The sequence below is a fragment of the Panthera tigris genome, chromosome A1 (assembly GCF_018350195.1).
Source record: "Panthera tigris isolate Pti1 chromosome A1, P.tigris_Pti1_mat1.1, whole genome shotgun sequence".
In the NCBI taxonomy this organism is placed as follows: Eukaryota; Metazoa; Chordata; class Mammalia; order Carnivora; family Felidae; genus Panthera; species Panthera tigris.
Window position 1 is genome coordinate 113550181 of NC_056660.1, and position 23751 is coordinate 113573931.

The 23751-nt window shown below is 43.6% G+C and overlaps 1 protein-coding gene across 10 annotated transcripts in view; it reads right to left on the reverse strand.

Annotated features, from left to right (window-relative positions):
- KLHL3 (kelch like family member 3) overlaps positions 1-23751 on the reverse strand; it is a 278634-nt gene that overhangs the window by 60732 nt on the left and 194151 nt on the right. For 9 of the 10 annotated variants that reach the window (XR_006217022.1, XR_006217021.1, XM_042984589.1 and 6 more), the window contains 2 exons: positions 14941-15062; positions 5852-6014 (listed from right to left, as the gene is read on the reverse strand). Coding sequence is in view for 8 of the 10 variants with exons in the window: in XM_042984589.1 (XP_042840523.1) it covers positions 5852-6014; positions 14941-15062 (285 nt within the window). In the remaining 2 variants the exon portion in view is untranslated. Of the gene's footprint in view, positions 1-5851; positions 6015-14940; positions 15063-23751 lie in introns of those variants that run through there. The other variant, XM_042984614.1, reaches the window with a different exon arrangement.

A 23751-nucleotide genomic window follows, 5' to 3' on the forward strand; every position in this document is an offset into this window, starting at 1 on the left:
CCTTAATTTAGTCACTTTGTTCCATGATCTCAAGTGACTCAGTCAAAAGAAGGCTATTTCTCTCCATGAACACGTGAAATCTGATGGCTTTTCCATCCCATGGCTGAAGGACTATAGCTCAGCTTTGGCAGACTGATGTAAACAACATGTCCAAGGAATTTTAATTGGCATTTCATTAATGGGGTCCCATTAACATCCCTCCCAACCAGCTCTGCTGATGGCCCAGTACATGGCTGCCCAATTATCAAGCAACAGAGTCCCAATAAACCAGGGCCCTGGCCGACGAGGTTAAAGATTAAGCAGCCCTGGAAACAATAATGATGGCTAAGAAACAGGCTGCACCAAACACCAGGGTCCCTTTCTCAGCTGCTAGCTACCCATCAGCTGGGGGCAAGGGTCAAAGCAGTCAGCTTCTAAATTGGGGGACAACCCTCCCCCACCCCAGAATCAAATAACACAGCAAAAATCTGGGGACATAACCTGGAGGGGGAAAGTGGACCTGGAGGAACCAGGGGGGACTGCCACAGCAGGAAGAGACAGGGCCATTTCAAACAGGAAGCCAATCAGGCAGCTGGGGGGAGAGAGGTGATCCCCCTCTCAGAGCTATACTGTATCTGCCTCTTGGTGCCTTCACCAGAGGGCTCAAGACTTATCAGAGGCAAGAGCTCCCCTTAAAAATACTTTCATTTTTTGGAGAGCAATTGGGCAATATCTATCAATTTTTTTAACGCACACTCTCTTTGAGCTACTTTATGCACTTAGATGATACTCTATAGGGACAACCTCACTATTGCTTACACACTAACAGTTGTACTCCAAAATAGCAGGTATAAGAATCCTCACTCAAGCATTGTATATGAAAGAAAAAACAGGTAACATTAATATCCACCAGTTGAGGATTGGTTAAATAAGTTGTAGTCCATCCATATGATGCAGCAGAGAAAAGCAACAAGATGTAGCCATGCACAAGGGTCCGGAAAGAACTCCAAGATTTTGTATAAGTCAAGAAAAAGTACAATGAGTACAGAACACATCTATTTAGGTATGTTAGAAAGCAATATATATATATATATATATATATATATATTTCATACAATTACCCAAGATCGTTCCCTTCAGAGTCAGAGATCAGTGCCCTTCACAGACAGGGCATGAGATAAATGGACTTTGTGTTTTGTAACTTTGTGTACTGATTGAATTTTTTTATGAATATAAATTGAATTTTATTGAATAAATTCATTTCAATAATAATGGTATAGCAATGTTCCTGCTAACATGAAAGGGTGTTTGGAATATACTACAAAGGGGTTTTTTAAACTGGAAAACATACATATGCAATGAAAAAGATGGAGAAAGCTCTATGTCAAGGTGCTGACTGTGGTCCTCTCTGGGTAGAATTGTGGTGCTTTGCCTGCTCTTACTGCCTATCTGATTTTCCTTTAATGATCAGGGGTGGTTTTCTACTAAGACAGCAGTAACAAGAGCAATAACAACAGCAAAAGAAAGTTTGTGTTGGAGAAAAGAAAAGAATAGAATTCAGAGGTAAAACTGGGGGTCATGAACAAGTGCAGGCAGAGGCCAGCTAGCCAGAGACTAGGGAGGGCATGGGAAGCAGGACATACCTGCCTGTGTATCTGGATAAAGAGAAACCAAAATCAGAAGCTCTGGAAGTGGTCCTCTCTCCCAAGTAGCAGCCATGGTGCTGATCTGAGGAGACTCATCTCTCCACCAGGACCCAGATGAGAGGCCCTGTTACTATAGATCACGAGATGGGTGGGGAGGCTCTGAAGTACAGCCCCTGTGGCGGTGCCTACTTCTGCAGGAGGCTCTCCTCCCTGTCCTCCCATGCCCAAAGCCATCCTGGAAAAGAGCAGGATGTACTACCCCCATCACGTAAAGGGAAAAAAGGCCTAGGGTCACTCAGCTCCAAGTGATGGCTGGTCTGATCCCTAGTTTTGAACTGGATGGTCTCCTTGTAGTTTCTTGGTTTAAAACACCTCCTAATGAAAGGCATGGGGTAGGCAAGCCTGTGACCACAAGGGCTGATACTGCCTGCCCCTTGTATGTGACCCTGGTTGGTGCCCACTTACAGTGGGATGGGGACAAGACATCAGCTTTGTCTCAAGAGGCATGAGAATGCCAGGTTCCATCTAAAATCAGGGGGTACAAGAACAAAGAAACAAAGCACACTCACATCAGTGGGTAGGTATGAGGGATTAAGTGTGGATCATCATTTCACACACGCTTCTCAAAACACTTCACAATCTTACCTTCATATTTCTTCTAAAATCGTTCTGTTGAGGTCTTATCAACCTCTGCATTACCATGGCTTCCCTGCTGTGCATGGCTGAGGCCTACAGAAAAACTACGAGCAAGAGATGGTCACAGGCTCCACACAAGGCTCCACAGGGAGGAAACTCTCAGCCTCAAGTGACACTAACAGTGACAGGAAAAGTAGGAGGACTCACATGTGCAATGAGGGGGCAGCCTAACAGCGAAGAGAAGATGTCCACATCTCACTTCTCCACCCAAAGATGACTAAACACCCTGAGTCTAGCAGAGAAGCTGGTCATCTGTCTACATGGTCTGGTTGTTGGGATGCTGTGACTACATGGCACAGTCTTCCAGGCTCACATTTCCAATGAAAAACATCAACTCTAGGTACCAACACTCATCAGTTACCAATCCACAGGCCCACCTATGTCCAAATGGAGCCTGGAGCCAAGGAATGTAGTAGTTATAAACACTGGCTCTTGAGTCAATGCTATGGGGTTTGAACCCTGCCTCTGTCTCTACCAGCTGTGTGACACCAACTAATTTCTTCACTTCTCTGTGCCTTAGTTTCCTTAGCTATTTCATGCATTAAATGAGATGATGTGCATAAAATACTTAGCATAGGGTGTGACCCAAAGTGGCAGCTCAATAAATGCCAACTAAAAATAATTCAACAGGACATCTATATACACATCTGTGTGCACAAACACCCACAACGCTGACAGAAGCCAATCACCATGACAGCATCAGGATGAAGGAGTATCAAGACAACACTGTGTTCCAACAGCATACTCCCCATCCTCCCACAAGTATCTGTCACCATCAGACAGTGAAAGGACCACTGGGGGAGACACAATTTGTGAATGTGGGGGAAAGAACCAAGGAACTTGTCAAAGTTGAGGGTTAAATACACAACCCAAACTTCAGAAAATTGTTGTCAGCCAACTACAAAACACAAAACTACACATACTTGCAAATGTTGTGCAGAAGGAGAAGGCTAGGGAGGGGAGACAAGGAAGAAAAAGAGAATTGCTGGCATGTAAGCACTCTCCCTTTGCCCCTATACCAGCAGATGTTCACAAGTTGACCTGGGCCTTGGCCAAGCTCTTGGCTCCTGGTGAAGCAAAGCCTGAGCACAACCCTCTTCGAAGGCCGGGCTGGGAACCCTCTCTAGGCAGAGAAAGGGCTCCTTGAGAAAAAAGAAGAAAGAAAGTGAAAGATAGAAAGCAAAAAGAGGGCACAGGAGTGGGAGCAAAGAAATAGGAGACTCAAGGTTCAGAGTCAGGAAGAATCAGCAGAATTCAGAACTGGGACCACTGGGGAATGTCCTTCATAAGAATCATCATCTTACCAACTGTGTCTGAAACAGACTTCAGAGAGAAATGAGAATCGATGTAGGCTCCTAGAGTCTGAGAGGTTGATAAAAGAACACAAGGATTCCAAGAAATAGAGCACATGCGTACTGCCTTGTGGACTGAATGACTAACACAGCACAGGGAGCTGGCAGGTGGACAGGCAACAGGCCCTTGGCTCATTTCCAGACACGGGATGAATAGGAGACACAAAGACAGATGGTATTTGTTTGGGCAGGGGGAAGAATGAGACACTTTAGTGCAAGGGAAAGAGGGAGCCATGAGTGAATCTATTGATTAAAATGACTAGACCCATTGCTTGGGCCACCCATGATCCTTCTTTGTCCTCGAGTCAAAATAAATATCAGTGAAGATTTCTTTCCAGCTAAACATGGTGGACTGAACATTCATGTCGATCTCTGTTCCCTCCCAAAACCCCACTAAAATAAGAGCATGACAAGCTCTGGCAGAGAAACGGAATGCAATCAGCCCATTATCTGATGTGGAATCAGCCCATTATCTGATGTTCAATTCATTCATTCATTCATTCATTCATTCATTCATTCATTTAAATGTTTACTTATTTTTGAGAGAGACAGAGCACGAGAGGGGGAGGGGCAGAGAGAGAAGGAGACACAGAATCTGAAGCAGGTTCCAAGCTCTGAGCTGTCAATTCAAAGCCCGATGCAGGGCTCAAACTCACGAACCCCGAGATCATGACCCGAGACGAAGTTGGACGCTCAACCGACTGAGCCACCCAGGTGCCCCTGATGTTCAATTCTTACAAAAATCTGTCTTACAAGGATTGGTGGTAGGAATTTTTTTTTCATGAGAGCAGAGACTTGTTTAGTTTTCTACTACTTCTCCAGCACGTAAAATATGTCCAACATAGGCATTCAAGCATCGGTGAACAAATATACTCCCCAACAAAGTAATGCAACATAATGTCACAGTCTATGCCTAGTACCGACTTTACTACACTTAATTCCATATTAACTAGCACTTCTTAGATATTTTCTAACATCTGTGAGATTACAAGGTGAATAAAATTCAGGCCTGGGGCGCCTGGGTGGCTCAGTCAGTTGAGTGTCTACCTTAGGCTCAGGTCATGATCTCACGGTTTGTGGGTTTGAGTCCCACATCAGGCTCTATGACAGCTCACAGCCTGGAACCTGCTTTGGATTCTGTATCTCCCTCTCTCTCTGCCCTTCCCCTGCTCACTCTCTCTTTCTCTCTTTCTTTCAAAAATAAACATTAAAAAAATTTTTTTAATAAAAAAATAATTCAGGCCTGAAAAAAGCAATTATTAACTGCCTTTCTGATTATAAAAACCTAATTATAATTGGTAACTCAACTTGGTTGTAGAAATGGTACTGGGAGAGCAAGAAAGAGCGTGTATACATGAGGGAAAGTCCATGAAACCTCAGTCTTGTACTTCTGTGAAAAGTCAACAGATAATATCTCAAACTAATAAATCCAAAATAGTGACACATTTTATTTAGATAAATGGAAGTAATGAGTAGATGTTGTACCTTTTAGCAGAATCAGAACCTGCCCTTTAATTCTGTCAGAATTGAAGGTTGAGTGGACATAGAGAATGGACCTGGTGTGGGAAAGCAGAGCAGGGGACTCTGGCTTATCATTACAGGCTCTGCAGTAGTATTTGGCTTCTAGAACCATACTCATAGAACACTTTGATCAAGACAGAAATTTTCAGGGCGCCTGGGTAGCTCAGCTGGTTAAGCGTCTGACTCTTGACTTTGGCTCAGGTCATGATCTCAAGATTTGTGAGTCTGAGCCCCACATCGGGCTCCGTGCTGACAGTGCAAAACTTGCTTGAGATTCTCCTTCTCTCCCTCTCTCTCTGCCCTCCCCTGCTCATGCTCTCTCTCTCAAAATGAATAAAACTTTAAAAAAAAAAAAAAGGGAAATTTTCTTAAACAACAACAAAAAAGACTGATTTCAAGACCTAACTCAAATGATTCCTCCTTTCACAAAGTCTCAGATCTCCTTCCTATTCTCTTGTGAAAATAACTGTCTGGCAATTAATCCTATTCCACTTGGTGATTGGTGGAACTCTCACTGTTAAGGATCCCTCCACCTGTCTTGTCTCCCCGACTACATCACAACTGCTTCCCAGCACAGCGCTCTTCTCACCGTCTCTGAGGAGCAGGTTATTAAACCCACAAGCTCGGGACAGGTGCAGCACCCCAGCTCCCCGTTACCTGCATATGCGTTGGCCTGCTGCAAAAGGTCAGTGCAGGTGTGCACATCGGCAAATGCGCGGATGCCCAAGCAATTGGTGGGATGCAACTGAGACTGCAGGAAGTCACAGCAGTTCTGCCGAACATCCATGAGCTGCAGCAAGCTGGCTGCTGGGAGCAGCACCTGGAGGAGAAGGTGACATTCTGAGACACTAGACACTTCTGGCAGGGCATCATCTCACTAAAGCACCATCCCAATCATACCACTCCCATGCTCGCGAGGTCTTGCATGGCTCTCCCCTGCCTGTCCAACTAAGTCCAAACTTCCTTCAGGGCAGCCTCAGCCCCATTTCCCACTACTCTCCGCTTGGTAGATCCTCAGCATCAGCAGATGCTCTGTATCCCTACATTCCACACCAGTGCCTCCCAATCACGAATATATGAAATCTCTGGGGATCTTATTAAAGCTCCAATTCAATAGGTCTAGGGTGGGGCCTGAGAGCCTGCATTTCTAATGAACATCCAGGTGATGCGTGCAGCTGCTGGAACCACCATATGGACTGAATGTTTGTGCCCTCCTCCCCCAGATTTGTAATGTGAAAGCCTAACCCCAACAGGGCTGTATTTGGAGACCGGGGCCCATGAATAAGTGATAATGGTTAAATGAAACCATAAAGATGGGGCCCTTACAAGAAGACAGAGAGACACCACAGCTCTCACTCTCTCTATAGTGTGAGGACACAGGAAGAAAGCGACCTTATGAAAAGCCAGGAAGAGTCTCATCAGCAACCCAATCAGCTGGAAATCTGACCCTGGACTTGTAATTTCCAAAACTAGGAGAAAGCAAATTTCTGTTGTTTAAGCCACCCATTGTGTGCTATTCTGTTATGGCAGCCCAAGCAGACCAAGATAGATTGGTTCTCCTACTTGGCTACATACTGAATCACTTGGAGAATTTTTTAAATACTGATGCCTATGTCTCACCCCCAAAGATTTTAACTTAATAGGTATGAGATGTGACCTGGCCAGTGAGATGTTTCTAAAGCTCCCCAAGCATTTTAACATACAACCAAGTTTCAGAAAGCACTTCTCTACAGCTTTAAACATATCATTTTCACTCAGAAAGGCACTGACTAAATTGTTAACTAGTGCGTTCACTACTTAAGCATCTGTATGCCAGGTACTGGTCTAGGTTCTGGGGTTTAGTGGTAAGCACAGTAAACCAGATCCCTGTTCTTAAGGAGCTTGCAATATACTGGAACAAAAGAGTGACCCTCAAACCCCTTGAGATTCAGGCAATCACACCATATTCTGCCATCCAAAAGAAAAATGGCAAAGAACATCTTTAGGTACATTCTCAGAGAAAGAAGAGAGGCATTTCCTTTTAAAAGGTCACAGAACACATGAGTATTTATGCTGTATCCTGGAAGACAGAAATAGTTCCTGCTCAGGTGTGTGTGCATGTGTTTTTCCTAAAAGCCAGAGAAGACTGGCTTCAGCAGGCCAGAGGGGTGCCAATCCCAGTCTAGTTTCCCTAGGACTTGCCCACAGCTGCCAAAGCCTGCCCTGTGGATCAAATACCCAGAAGAGATGGCACAGTCCTATTAGACCCCAGCTCTGCTCCCCTCCACCCCCACTCTCGGGGAAAAGGTACCCAGTCTGAGAATGACTTTCCAGAAAAGAAACTTGAAAAAAACAATCACACAGCATTATAGTTTCATTGAGGCTGCTTAGCTCGGGGTCCCCAGCATCCATTTCACCCCCAAACAACACCCATGCGTCCCAAGCCTTTGCTCTTAGCTGCTCCCCTGACTCTTAGGGAGAGTGTCTGGGCCAGACTCCAGCTGTTCTCATCCACAAGAGCTTGCCCAGGAAGACTTAGGCTACAGATGTATTTGTTTTGTTTTTCTGATTTAGGGCACTACAAAAGTCTTTTTTTTTTTTTTTTTTTTTTTTTTTTTACAAGATTTAAATTCTAGACCCTGACCTTCTCCCCAAACATGTCTGAACACTCCATGCAATAAGGCCAAAAAGCCTGTCCCCCTGCCCATTCTTGGGCCTTGTCCCACTACGAGGGTAAACAGCTAAGTTTGCTTAGAAATGAAGCGTTTCCCAGGACACAGGACTTTCATTGCTAAAACTGAGGCAGCCTTTCCTCATCCCTGCTATAGGCAGAAACCACCAATGTCATCCTCCACCACCAATGCTCCTACTAGTGAGCTAAGAGCCTACTCTCCACAAGGCAAGCTCTTCCTCTTTATGAGCTTAACTTCTTCCCTCACACAGCTGAGTTCCAGAAAGTTCTAGAAAGCATGCTCCTCTCCCTTCTTTCTTCCACTATGCTATGTCCCCAACGGTAAATTAACATCATGTCCTTAGTAATTTTTGAACCACTGATTCATTCCAGAGAAGGAAAAAGGTAAATTCACCCACTCTTGGGAGTTGTAGACTATAATGTAGCTCCAAATGTGACCATCTGAGCTCCATCCCCACTAAGCAGCCACCTAGTGGGTAGCCCCACTAAGCACCCATAAACTGGGAACCTCAATTAACCTGTGAGCTTGCTCAGTCCAGCCAAACAGATTCTAGGACCAGATTAGTCTTTGCCTGCTAGTTAAGTAGAAAACCATTAACCATTCTTGCTGAATACATAGCAGGAAAGGCAAGCTGTGTTTCAAATCCCCAAATGACCTCTGTGATACCCCCTTGACCCAGCACTAGCTACAATCTACAGTTAGGGCCATAGATCGACAGGTCATTCTGGTTTGCTGAGACTTTGCCTATTTTAGCACTGAAAGTCCTATGTCCCAGGAGACCCCTCAGTCCTTAGCATGCTGGGACAGCTGATCATACTAGGAACCAGGAACTTCTAATCAGTTATCCTAAGAACCCCTGCTGGAGAGGAATAATCAAACACTGTCCAGAACATACTGTACTCAGTGGTGGGGCAGGCCCCAAAAGGGTCAGGCTAAGAAGAGGCAAGAAAGGGACAGCAGCCTTTTAAGCCCCACAGAGGAGGATTTCTGAGAGTCTGGTCCGCCCCCAAATTGCACTGCCAGTCAAACCAAGATGACAGCATGAGAGAGACACACACCTCCTTCCCCCTTGCCCTCTTTTTTTACCATAAAGGCAGTGGCACGGTGTGCTGCTTAAATTCTCAAGCTTATGACAACCAGCCAAAGAAATTAAAATAATAAATACTCCCTGAACATAATCCTTAGGTTATACTTTCAGTTTTTAAAACCTCCCTGGATACAGCTAGCTCCCTACATAGCTTTTCCCTACTGTTCACAAAACACACTTAGCAGGCAAAAATTCTAAGGCTTTCCACCTCTCTATACACCACCCCCCCATCCTGTTTGGATCCACTCCTGCCCAAAAGCATTCCCAAGATGACTTCCCAAAGTGAACGGGGGCTTGTGGTTTCTCTAATTGCTCCTTCCCTCTCTTTGATCTTACACTGTGATTAGCTATGAGTCAAAAGGCCTTTTCTTCCACCACTTGCTTCATACAGGAAGGCGTGAAGAAAAGTAAAGGAAGTCAGAACACTGAGGGCAAGGTTTGGAGACCAGAAGATAAATCACTGCTCAAACTCTGAGTCTCAAGGATAAACTGGGGCACCATCCATGGGGATTCTGGGGGCTGCACATGATGGGAATAGACAAAAATCCCCAAAGGCTGTGAAAGAAAAGAGAGCAAAACATCCCTAAGGTGGCTATCCTCATTTCCCTCTCCCACATCAACAAGGGCTTTCTGAGGATTTCCTCTTCTCTTATCTTGTGTGCAACGCAATTCCCTGACTCCCTTGAGGGGCAGCAGTAACAGGTTGTGAACAAGAGACCAAGCTCGGATTCTTGGCTTGGTGGAATCACAAGGGCAGCACTGCTTGGCTCCTGGAAGGAGGAGGCTGAGCATGTAGAAGCTGCTGGCTGGAACCACCACAGGGATGTAAGATGACTCCAGGTCAAAAAGCTTTTGGTTTGCTTCTTGTCACCCCAGTGTTAAAGGTTCTGGGAAAACGGGCCCTCGGATGACCCTCAGTAGAGTTTACAGGTTTCCTCCTAGCTTGCAAATGGCCTCCCCTCCATTTTTCACGAGCAGGCCCCGTTTTGTTTTTTCTCTCCCTTGGATAACATGAAAACACAGCAGAGGATATCCCGTCACTGAGTTTGTTTCCTCTAACAAAAACAAAAGGAAATGCCCTGCCTCAGAAAGCACCTACTCCTGGAATTTCAGGGCGGCAGGGCCATGCACAGAGGGAGGGGGAGCAGAAACCAGAGGGGCCAGGTGACAGGCCTAGGCCCCAGCCACACAGTGGGTCTGTCTCTGCCAACACCAAACAAGAGGACTGGCATAGAAACGTGGTTAGGAGTGCCTGGGTGGCTCAGTTGGTTAAGCTTCCAACTTCGGCTCAGGTCACGGTCTCATAGTTCATGAGTTCAAGCTCCATCCACATCAGGCTCTCTGCTGTGAGACAGAGCTGGCTTTGGATCCTCTGTCCCTGCCCTCTTTCAGCCCCTTACCCACTCATACTCTCTCTCAAGAATAAATTTAGAAACACTGTTAAATAAAAATGTGTTGAAAAAAAAGAAAGTGGGGGAGGGAAAGAGAGAGAGAATGAGAGAAGGAGGGAGGGAGGACGGGAAGGAGAGGGAAAGCGGTATGTAGATGAGCAGAAGCACTAGCAAAATGGCACTGTGATTAAAAGTGTCACTTGGAATTTTGACTTCTCAACTTACCAGCCATATGACTAAGGCAAATTACTGAACCTATCTGTGCTCTGCCTCCTCAACAGTAAAGTAAAGATGATAATGGCACTGCCTTCGAGGCTTGTTGTGAGAATCCAATGCAGTAATACACTTAAAGCAGTCAACAGAGAGCCTGGTGCATAGGGAGTGCTCAGTTAAACTGCTTTTTATTACTATTAAAATTAGGAGCGGAAGTCAAGATTCTGATCATTCATTTAACAAGCAACTCAAATTCCCCATGTCAACAGAGCACAGTGAGACGGAGAGAGCTGGGTTCAAATCTTAACGCTACCGCTTATTCAACCACTCGGATCATTAGCTTCTTCCACTGTGAAAGAGGGATCATACTAGAATACTTGCATTTGGTGGTGATGTAATTAAGTGAAATAATGCATGTGAAGTGACTGCCACATGCTTGGCTTTCAATGAGTATTAGTAAGTGTCAGCTATGATGGCTGTTACCTCCACCAGGGAAAGGCAATTCAGTCTCTCCAGTGTCTGTGTGCCTGGGAAGTGGTTAAGAGTGGAGCGCTGGGAGCCATTTAACCAAGCCCCAGACTCTGATCCTTGTTTCCCAGGCTTTCAGGGGAGCCCCAGGGCCTCCAGGCTCACCTCCTCAGTGCACCAAATCCTCAACAAAGGTTGTCTTCACAGCTTGTGAGCAACTGCCTCAGCAGATATGTCACAGCATGAAGAAGCAGCCATGTTTTGATCTAAACTTTCTCTTCTCAACCTTTTTTGTTTTGTTTTCCTGGAGGTCACCCCAATCAAACCACATTGTAAAGTGAGGAGGAAAAACGTAAACAGAGTTAGTATATCCCATGGATTCCAAGCAACACGCAGTTCCCTAAAGGTTCCACACTGTGCCTTCCACTGGAGCCCCTGTACGTGCCCCACTCCTCACCACACACACACAAATGAACACAGCAGGCCCCTTTAGGGGCTCATGTACCAATGGGGACACAGGCATGCAGGCAGAGGAGGAAGGCATGACCACCCAGTACTCCTTCAAGATGGGGCCCACACAACACCTCCTCAGTGATGCTGCCCCCATGACCATCCCCATCCTCCACACTGCTGAGTACCTATTTGCCTAGCCATGCATCTCTACTCTCAGACCATGTGCTCCTCAGTGACAGGGTCTCTGTGCTCATAGCGCTCACAGAGCCCATACTATCTGCCTGGCACAGGGTAGCAATGTTCTAAGACTTTATCTATATTAATTCATTTAATCCTCACACTAACTCTATGAAATTAAGTACTGCTATTACACCCATATTACAGATGAAGACACTGAGGTACAGAAAGATTAAGTAAGCTGCCTCGTATCTCACATCTAGAAAATGGTGGAGCCAGGATTTGAAGGCTGACAGTCTGACCACTCAATAAAACGGCTACTATATGAAAACGGATCCTTAAGGCAGGGTGTCAGTGAGGGCGTCAGAGAGGCTCTAGTAGAAGGGAGGGAACACAAATCATGGGTTGACAGAGTAAGTGTCTTCTCTGGCCCGAGCTCACTGAATCCCATGCCCTCACTTTACAGATGGGAAAACAGACACCATGCCGGGGACAGAGCCAGAACAAGCGCACTCACTCTTGATCAGGGGTGAAGCTACGGCTCAGACACAGGCCTCCCTTCAGACTTGACTCCTGCCTCATCTCTACTTCTTTCTCTGAACCTGCACATCTTCGATCTGGCCCCTGCCCTACCCCTATAACGTAGTTTTACAACAAACAGTGGTGAAGCCACTTTCTATAGAGGACTCTGATGAGTTTATCTGCTGCTACCTGCCTTCATATAATGGTGTTTACACACTACCACTGGGTTAGACCAAAGCAACAAAGACAAATACCCGGCCAGGCGATAAGGATCCAGAGTGGAACATCTTCTACTTATCCAAGTTTGTAAATACTTTGGACTTGATGGGGGAGAAAGAAAGTTATTCAACAAATACATGGTAAAAAGGTTAGAAAAAGCTGGTTCCATTCATACAGTCTACAACCTCACCTACAGTGTTCTATTTGTTGGTTTGGTTTTTTTGTTGTTGGGTGCGGTTTTTTGGGGGGGGGAGAGGGTGTTGGGGAAGTGTTTGGTTTTGTCTTAGTAGCTTAAGACAACACAAATTTATTTTCTTACACTTCTGGAAGTCAGAAATCCCAAAAGCATCTCTCTGGATTAAAATAAAGGTGTCAACAGGGCTGCATTCCTTCTGAAGGCTCTAAGGGAAAATATGTTTCTTTGCCTTTCCTGCTTCTAGAGGCTAATTGCATTCCTTGGTTCATGGCCCCCATCTTTAAAGATGGAAACATCAAGTTGAGTTTGTGTTGGGTCATATCTCTCTGATTCTCTGTATTCTACCTCCATATTCCACTTCAAAGAGCCCCTCTGACTCTACTGGACCCACCGGGATAATGCATGGTCATCTCCCCATTGCTTGTCCACTGACCTACAACATTAATTCCATCTGTACAGTGAACTGCTCTTTGACAGTTAGAACCTAACATATTCATAGGCTCCAGGAATCAGGACATGGACATCTTGGGAGAGGGTCATTACTCTGTCTGCTACACTATATGATTAATAGTTACTGATATACCCTAATGCAAGGTTTTTCAAAAAATTATTAACCCACTGTACATTTTTCAGTCGACATCTAGCATTGGTCATTAGAGTTGCAAAAGATATAATTCCTTTCATTTTGTAAATATCAATATTTACATCACTTTTCAAAGTATCCAAGTGAATATAAATGTGATGGTGGTTTGATACCAACCTTTTCATATGTTTTTTCAACACATACACTGTACTCACTTTATATCGAATTATTCTGCACTTACTGTTACTGCCCAAAAGTCATTCAGCTATTTAGTTTCTGTTGCTAGACCTAAGATGTGAGCACTCCCTTGCCGATTTCATTCTGGATGAAAAAGACCAGAAATGAGAATTGCAAAGGCTGTGTGTTTTATGGGGTATATACCTCAGTTTAAAAGGGGAAGGGGATTAGACTAGATCACTGTACAACCTGAAAGTCTATCCAGAGGCCAGAGACAAAGGCAGGCTCTACTGAGAGGCAGGCTCCGGAGGCCTGAACACAGGGTGCCTCAGACCCTCAGCTTGCCTTTACCCTTTACCCTCACAAGTACCCTTCACCATAGCAAGCCTCAGCTTAAATTTTATCTCCCAAAAGAGCCCTTCCCAGATCCCCTCACCCATCTAAACTGCGTCTCCTTGATACTCTCTAATTATATACCACGTTCCATACCTCAAAGGACTTATCACAATCTGTGCACAGACATTACTTGTGTGCTGATTTGATGAGCATCTGTCTTCACCCCCAGACCACAAACTGCGTGACAGCAGGCAATGGAATCACCCCTGTTATCATCACAACCACGTAGCCCAACGAAGTGCCCAGCATATAAGAGGCACTCAAACATCTGGGTTGAATTGAATGAAAAAATGATTACCAACTCAGCCTTCCAAATACTGTGATCCTGATAAAGGAGGTGGTGTTCTGGAAAAGGGAAATAGGTATTTTGGTCACTGGAGAGGTATCTGCCTCACAATAAAGAAGGTGGAACTGTGCTTTAAGGAAAAGAAAAAAGGAAAATCCTTCATATCACATGTACTTTCCAGCATTTTACTGAAATAGTAAGGCCCTTAATGACAAGAAATAGTATGTCCTGTGTCTGTGTTTGGCCCAGGGGTTTGTAGGTTCCAGAATGGGCCACACACCCTCAACCATCTCTCCTAGTGAAGCATGCCGGTGCTGCCTCATGTCCCCAACCATTAAGACGCACACCTTTGGGTGAAGCAGTGTCTTCGCTGGCTCCTCTTTTCAAGGCTCCAGATGGCTGAGGATGAGGGCGGGGCAGCAAAAGGAGGAAAAGGCACACATTTCGCGGCCGCACACCCCTGCTGAGACTCAGGCCTGGTGCTTGGCATCTCCATCTCTGAGCATGAGTGCTCAAAGAAACTCAGGTGACTAATGTTGAAACAGGAAAAATTTTTAACAGCCTCACAATCCACAGTGAAAATCCCTGAGATGAGATGATGACTGGGGAGAAGTGGGGTCACCCTTCACCCAGAGTTTGAACCAACATGAGTTACAGACTTTGCTCTGGTGCCCAAGCTCATTTAGAGGCATGATGGATTAGTGGTTAAGAGTATGGGTGCCATGATCAGACAGGCATGGGTGTGAGGGTCTTTCACCCAACTAAAGGCCATGTGATGCAGGGCAAGTCACCTAACCTCTTTGGAGCTTTAGCTTCCTCTCCAGCTACCAAATGAGTTGTCACGAGGGTTCAATGAAATGATGCAATAATAGTGCGTGGTGAGCGATTAGTTGGGGTTGAGTTTACCTGGACGTTCTCTTCGGTCACCTCGATTTCTGCGGTATAGATGTAGTCAATCAGCTTATTCAGTGTCCTCCCATCCACATCCTTGATTTCTATCTTCTTGGCTTTACTCTCAGACATGTCACCTACAATTCAAAACAAAACCAAAATGGACAAGAACTTGGTGCTTAACTTTCACATAGCCTCCTGCCCTGTGTTGGCAGCATAAAAGCACTGGGAGGTGGCAGAAGGGATTCAGGCATGGAGGAGGATAAAACAGCTGACCTCAAGGGCACATCAACTTTGGGTCTGTGATCATCTGCAAACCCAACTCTATGCATTCCTCACTCTGTCTGTTGCCCATTCCCATTTTGAAGGCAAATCTGTATGCAGTAGTAACTCATTCAACCAACACTTACTATAAACCTGTACACACAGGGCCCAGAAAAGTGAACAAGATATGCACCTGCCCTCAAGGAGCACACGGTTTAGCAGGGCAGATATATAAAAATATATGAGGCGATAGAAGCTTAGTGGAGATATAAATAACATGCCAGTATAACAACAACAATACAAAGTAACATTTATTAAGTGCTAACTACGGCTAAGCAATGGGCTAAGCACTTTAAAGTGGCACCTCTTTCAATCTTCACAATAACCTAGGAGTTTCATTAATACTATCCCCAGTTCACAGATGAAGAAACTGAGGCACAGGAGGGTGGGTATTCATTTTGCCCACAGTTACACATCTAGGAAGGGGCCAGGCTGGGACTGAAACCAGTGTGTGTGACTCCAGAGCCCACACTCTACTCACGATCCTCTACTAGATCCCAAGAATGCAAAAGATGGAGCAAACGAGCCCTGGGAAGCCATCCTAGTAGGAGGTCACACTTAAGCTGGGTATTTCCACAGGCGGCAAAGGTGAGGAAGGATGAGCCGGATGCAGGAGCCATAAGTTGTAAAGGCAGGAAAGTGCCAAAAGGATAAATCTGGAGAAGAGTGAGAGGCTGGTATGCGGTGCCAGTGAGAAGAAGCTGGAGAGGGAGGCAGCAGCCGGGGCTTGCAGAGCCCTGTAAGCCACGCAAATGAGTTTGGACTTGATCCTAGGAGTAGCACCACTGGAAGGTTTTAAACAGGGGAATGACACCAACAGATGGGTATTTCTGAATGAAAGTTTGGATGCACGGTGGAAGCTGGATCAGAGGCAGGGAAAACAGTTGGGAGGCCCTGATAATAATCCAACAAAGAAAAGGACAGAGCCTGTGAACTAGGGCAGCAGCAGTACCACATGTGCACAGAAATGAGGCCCCTTTCCCCAGCCTGCCCTCTTACACAGCACATGGGTTTGTCTACAGCCAAACTCATCCAACAAGGGCTGCTGATTCCAGTAGGAAAAGACAGGCTAGACATGTGTCTTTGTAGACTGAAATAAAGGGCAACTTGACTGCAAGAAACAGGGATTCAGAAGCCCTTAAGTGAGTATGAAAACAGAGCCCGGGTAGTTGTTTTCTCTCTGTGGAATTTGTGTGCTGGAGCCAAGAAAATAAAGTACAGTACAGCGTGTGGGCTGCAGACGCCCACCTCCAAGCTGCATGGGCAGCACATGATTCCTCCACCAATCTACAGTTCCCAGCCCAACACAGTTAGAGATTTGAATGAGTCTGGAAGAGGGAGGAAAATCATTCCAAATTCTGCCCACTCCTTCCACCATCAGACCAGGTAGACCAGAGACCCTCCACCCTGTTCTGTCTTCTCTCTGATTACTGGTAGAAGTCAGTGAAAAGGCCTCAGCACAAAGAGCCTTGAGGCAGGGCAAACTGGCAAAGGGGAAAGAGGAAAAGATAGGGGATTTCTACTGCACCCATTAGACAGGCTCTCACAATCTCTCTTGAGTTTACTCCAAGACACATAAAATAAAATCCACACCCAAGAAAACCAAAAGTTCAACTTATCTTTCTAAACAGCTATTAAGAAATTCATCAGTAAGAGTCCAGCTGATAATTATAATGCAAACGATAATTACAGACAGCCAATTCTTAGTTTAAGAACTTGGGCCTTAGAAAAAAGACTAAAAAAAAAGAAACACCTGACTGCAAGAACCAAGGGATTCAGAAGCCCTTATGTGAGTGTGAAATCAGAGCCTGGCTTGATTCTTTTCTCTCTGTGGAAGTTGTACTTGAGAATAAGATCAATCAGTTTTGTAACTTCGGGGTAAACAAGTAGAAACTCCTGAAATTACATGAAGTTACCAGTATATATGGGCAAAAGTTTTATTTTTCTGGGGGATGCAAGATCATTCTTAGTCAAATGTATAGCAAACATTCAGACACAGATGGTGGAACTTTGGGAGATTTTTTTCCTGCTTCTTTACATGGCTCCAAAATTTCTAATTTTCTATATTAAATACTTAAACTTCAATAAGCAAACGGGAAAACCACGTGAAGGAAAAACTATGGCCTCAAAAACCAAAATCTATTTTAAGAAAGTTCCTTTATAGGATATTAGAAACCTGTATAAATCACACAGACTTGTAAAATCCAACATTATTTCTTATAAACCAACAGAAATTACTGCACCAAACTAAGCCTTCAGCTTAAACAGACTCTGAAAGTGGTAGCAGTAATAGCTGCTACTGTGTGCCAGAACCTCTGCCGAGGTTTTATACACGTTATTTCACTCAATCCTTGTAACAACCACAGGAGGTAGATATTATTTCCATTTTACAAACTATAGAACTGGCATTTCAAAAGGTATTTGCATATGGCTGTGAGAGGCAGGGCTGGGATTTGAATCTTGGCCTAACTCTAGACCGCATGTCATTTCTCACAAATCCCTGTATAATTTAAACCTAACCCTAACTAATGACCTTGATAAAAGTATTCCCAAACAAGGCCTTGGTCCAAATTCTAAGGACAACTTAGTATGTAAGACCTAGCAAACAAGAACCAAGAGGGAGAAGATCTTGTCAAGCTCATTTGCCAAGATATCCTCAACACCTAACAAAGTGCTTGGCATATAACAAGCACTTAAAAAATACTTGTTGGAGGAAAAAGAAAAAAATGAAAAAAAGGGGCTTTCCTTTGATATCTCATAATTCCATGGATTCCAGTAATTCCTGAGGAGCAGAAACCAACAAAGGCTTGGTCATTCTTGCTCCTTTCCTTACCTCGACTACTCTGACAAAATAAAACAAAACATGAGCTCTATATGTCCTTCCATCTTCAAGGTCAGCGCAAGAGCCCTCCTCCTCTGCTTTTGCCAAGAGGCCCAGCCCAACCACCTCAGATTTGAATTTTCTTTTCTTTTTAATATGAAATTTATCGTCAAATTGGTTTCCATACAACACCCAATACTCATCCCAACAGGTGTCCTCCTCAATGCCCATCACCCATTTTCCCCTCCCTCCCACCCCCCATCAACCCTCAGTTTATTCTCAGTTTTTAAGAGTCTCTTATGGTTTGCTTCCCTCCCTAACTCTTTTTTCCTTCCCCTCCCCCATGGTCTTAAGTTTCTCAGGATCCACGTAAGAGTGAAAACATATGGTATCTGTCTTTCTCTGTATGGCTTATTTCACTTAGCATAACACTCTCCAGTTCCATCCATGTTGCTACAAAAGCCCATATTTCATTCTTTCTCATTGCCAAGTAGTATTCCACTGTGTATATAAACCACAATTTCTTTATCTACTCATCAGTTGATGGACATGTAGGCTCTTTCCATAATTTGGTTATTGTTGAAAGCACTGCTGTAAACATTGGGGTACAAGTGCTCCTATGCATCAGCACTCCTGTATCCCTTGGGTAAATTCCTAGCAGTGCTATTGCTGGGTCATAGGGTAGATGTATTTTTAATTTTTTGAGGAACTCCACACTGTTTTCCAGAGTGGCTGCACCAGTTTGCATTCCCACCAACAGTGCAAGAGGGTTCCCATTTCTCCACATCCTCTCCAGCATCTATAGTCTCCTGATTTATTCATTTTCAGAAAATGTGTTAGTCGCACATCTTTCTAGCCTCTTCCACTTCTGCCTGTCATCTGTTACCATGCATGTCCTATTCCTCCAAAAAGAACATGATCCATTCAAGGGCAGATATTTGTTCATTCATTCATTCATTCATTCAACAAACACATATCAAGCAGTCCCTATGTGCCAAGCACTGTGCTGGACCAGAGGACACAGCCATGAATAAGTTATGGCCCTTCCCTCATGGAGCTCAGTCCAGTGGGGAGAGACACAAGTAAACCAACAATTACGAAATGTGTTAAATACTAGAAAAGAGGGCTTAGCTTAAAGAGTTGTTAAACAGGGATTCCTGCACCCTGACCTGTATGCAAAATGAATAGTACACAGGAACCCGTATTTGCCACTGGGGAGAAGAGAATCCATTGTTTTCATCAGATTGATTCATCATGGTTAAGAACCACAGATCTAAAGTGAGATCTGGAGAAGGAGTCATGGTTAGTTAGGAGAGAAGGGAGTATGAGGGAAGAATCAATATTCCAGGCAAAGACAGTAGTAGTGTATGTAAAGGTCTGGAGGCAAGAAAGAACAGGACCTGTTCTGGGCCCACAAGAAGCTGAACGTGGCAGAAGCAAAGCAAAGAGAGGAATGGCGGGGGGGGTGGGGGGGTGGGGGAGAGAGTAATGGGGAGTCAAGGCTGGAGACAGAAGCAGAATCTAGGCAAATGGAAGGCCTTGTGGGCCATGCCAAGGAGTTCAGACTGCATCCTGAAAGCAATGGAAAGCCTCTGACAGATTTTTTTTTTCTTTCAGCCATCAGGTTATGTTAACAAGGGATCAGACCAGGATCAAAATATTGATTCAAAGGACACTCTATGCTAGTTCAAATGGCAGAATGATTAAGCCAATTACTTTCTTTTAGTTTTTAGTATTAAATAAATCTTAATTTAACTACGATCATTTCTGAAAATGATGTGCATTTAAACATGGCTTTCATGACACATGTCTTTTTTTAGTTTTACTTAAATCCAAGTTAGTTAACACATAGTGTAATAATGGTTTCAGTGCTCATCCCCACAAGTGTCCTCCTTAGTGCCCATCACCCATTTAGCCCATCCCCCAACCCAACACCCCTCCAGCAACCCTCAGTTTGTTCTCTGTATTTAAGAGTCTCTTATGGTTTGCCTCCCTCTCTATTTTTATCTTACTTTTCCTTCCCTTCCCCTATGTTCACCTGTTTTGTTTCTTAAACTCCACATATGAGTGAAATCATGTGTTATTTACCTTTCTCTGACTTATTTCACTTAGCATCATATACTTTAGTTCCATCCATGTTATTGTAAATGGCAAGATTTCATTCTTTTTGATGGCTGATCAATATCCCACCGTGCATATTACCATATCTTTGTTATCCATTCATCAGTTGATGGGCATTTGGGCTCTTTCCATAATTTGGCTATTGTTGATAGTGCTGCTATAAACATTGTGGTGCATGTGCCCCTTCAAAAGGCCCTGACAGATTTTAAGCAGGTGAGGGATGCATCAGACTGATTTTTTGGAAAGTCACTATAGCTACAGTGTAGAGAACAGGCTGGGGTTGAAGGAACAAAATAGGAGGCAGGTTGACTAGTATCAAACCTGCTGCAGGAAATTAGGTGAAAGATGAGAGTGACCTGGACTAAAAGAATAGAGCTTAAATTTCTTTAAATCCTCAGGCCATACCTTAAGACCTTGTACCTAGACATCCCCAAGAACCACAGAGAGCCCAGGAAAGCAAGCAACCCCACATCTCTATCAAGTGATGATGGGGCATTAATACCCTGAGCCCACACATTCTTTAAAACCCAGTTCCTTTAACACCATAAGATGGGGCTGTTTTTAATGTACTCAGATGACTCGTAGGGACCCATATGGAGTGGAAATACTCTAGTACACAGAACCCATAGTAAAGGACAAAAAAAAAGAGAGAGAAAAAAACTGACTAGGCTATTTTGGTAAAATGTGCTTCCCTAGGGATGGAGGAGCTAGATGGGGAGGAAGCAGGGCAATCTAAAGTACTCCCTATTCACAGGACGAAGATGGGCAGAACATAGCACTGCTGGCCTCTCTAATCCCTGTGCTAAAGGAGTGCTGAGCAGTTTGAGTGACAGCCCATCCTGGATCTTCTTGCAAGCTGGCTGCCTCTCAACACTCTCCTCTGGGCACTCAGACCTCACTGTCACATTTATCCCAAGTTATTCTGTGCAGAACATGGTCAAGGAGCAGGGTTGATATCTGGGACATTTGGGCAATATGAACTCAGAGGACAAAAAAGTAAAAACACTTTAAGCCCGAATAAAAAGATCGTAATCACACCCCTCAAGTCAGAAGAACGTCATGAGTATTTCTTTTTCATTTTGGCCTTAAACATGCTGATAGAAATGGACTTAACAAGAGTCAGCTGATAAAATGAACAACTCAGACAACAAAAGATGTTGGTGAGGATGTGGAGAAAGGGGAACACTTTTGCACTGCTGGTAGGAATGCAAACTGGTGCAGCCACTCTGGAAAACAGTATGGAGGTCCCTCAAAAAATTAAACATAGAACTACCTTATGACCCAGCAATTGCACTACTAGGTATTTATTCAAAGGATACATGGGGCACATGCACACATAGTGTGCTGATTCATAGGGGCACATGCGCCCCAATGTTTATAGCAGCACTATCGACAATAGCCAAAGTATGGGAAGAGCCCAAATGTTCATCGATTGATGAATGGATAAAGAAGATGTGGCATACATATATGATGGAATATTACTTGGTAATAAGAAAGAATGAAAGCTTGCCATTTACAATAACATGGATGGAACTAGAATGTATTATGCTAAGCAAAATAAGTCAGAAAAAGACAAATATTATATGATTTCACTCATATGCAGAATTTAAGAAACAAAACAGATGAACATATGGGAAAGGAAGGCAAAATAAGATAACAGGGAGGCAAACCATATGAGACTCTTAAATACAGAGAACAAACAGAGTTGATGGAGGGAGGAGGGTCGGGAGAAGGGCTAAAGGGGTGATGAGTATTAAGGAGGACACCAGTTGGGATGAGCACTGGGTGATATATGTAAGTGATGAATCACTAAATTCTACTTCTGAAATCATTACTACACTATACATTAACTAACTTGGATTTAAAATTAAAAACAAAATAAAATAAATTATCTAAATTTTTGAAAGAAAAAAGAGTCAGCTGGGCCTTTTCATGATTAAGTTTATGAATTCTGAAGCTGAATCTGATAATTAGAACAAAATTTTACAATGTTACTCTTTAAACCTGCTTACCAAGGTTTAAGCCAAATCAAGGGGCCTCAAAAAACACACAAATCTCACAAAATGCTGATGGAAGCATAAGCTGGTCCAACTGTTCTAGGAAATGTGAATTTGTGGCATGTGTCTCAAATCTTCAACATGTGCATACCCCTATTCTAGGGGTCTATTCTAAGGAAATAATTATAACATAAATAAATATTAAGAAGCAAAGATACCCATGACAGTATTACTTATAATAGCAAAATATTAGAAACAATTAGAATTTCTAACCAAAATGGAAATCAATTTTTGACTTGGACATATATGATGGAATCTTACGAAGCCATTGAAATTATGACGTAGATGTGATTTCACTGATGTGAAAATATACTGACCATAAACCAATGGTTTGATTAAGCAAATTTTCACTGAGCACCTACTACATGGAAGATCCAGGTAGGAAGTGGGGAGACAGCAGTGAATTAAGGTAGAGTTCTTAACTGACTGACCAGAGCAATCAGATATCGAGGAAGTAATGAAATAAGCAGTGATACTAAAGACAAGCATAACGTATGGTATCACAAGAGTAAATAACAAAAGAATTTAACCTAATCCAAGGGGATCATGGGAAAGTCTACCTGAGGAAGTGTTGCTTAAGCAGTAATGAGAGATGAATAGGAGTTAGACAGGCAAAGATGCAGGGGGAAGAACACCCCAGGAAGATGAACAGTAATTTTTTTTAAGTATACACATTACATCAACTATGTATATACAAAATGGCTCATTTATATTAAAATTTTATTTTGGTGCATTTTAAAATTTTTTATTTTTTTAGGTATTTATTTTTTTTATTTTTTAGAGAGAGCGAGCGAGCACAAACAAGGGAGAGGGGCAGAGGGAGAGAGAGAGAATCTCAAGCTACCAAGCTACCATGTTCAGCACACGGCCAGATATGGGGCTCGATCCCACAACTCCAGGATCATGACCTGAGCCAAAAATCAAGAGTCAGATGCTCAACTGACGGAGCCACCCAAGTGCCCCTATATTAAAATTTTATGTCGTATGTGTATATATTTATAAATATAAAATCTGAAAGGATATGAACTATAATCTTATCTAGATGATGTATTACATATTTTTTTTTGTTTGTCCACATTCTCTAATTTCTTTTCTGCAATCAACATATGTGAGTAGTGTTTGAAAAGGTACATGGGTGAGTAGAAAGACAGACAGATATGGTTGGCTGGATGGCTGGATGGAAGGATGAAAGGATGGACAGTAACCAGATTCAACAGATGACTTGAGCTGGGCATCACATTAGACTGTTTCTTCTTGATTTTTTCCTCCCTTTAACGACTAGAATCCAACATCTGCTCCAGAAGCGTTCAGATTCTTTATGTTTCTAAAATCATCTTGTTCTTGCTTGGCCACTTGCACTACTCCAGAGGCAAGTTCATTAGCAACAAGTGGAGGCAACACTACAATTCATCGCAATTCCAAACAGATTTCTTCTCTCAATAGTGGACTTTCCAAACCACATACACAAGAAAACAATGAATGGCAGAGCTACTTAGTGAAGTT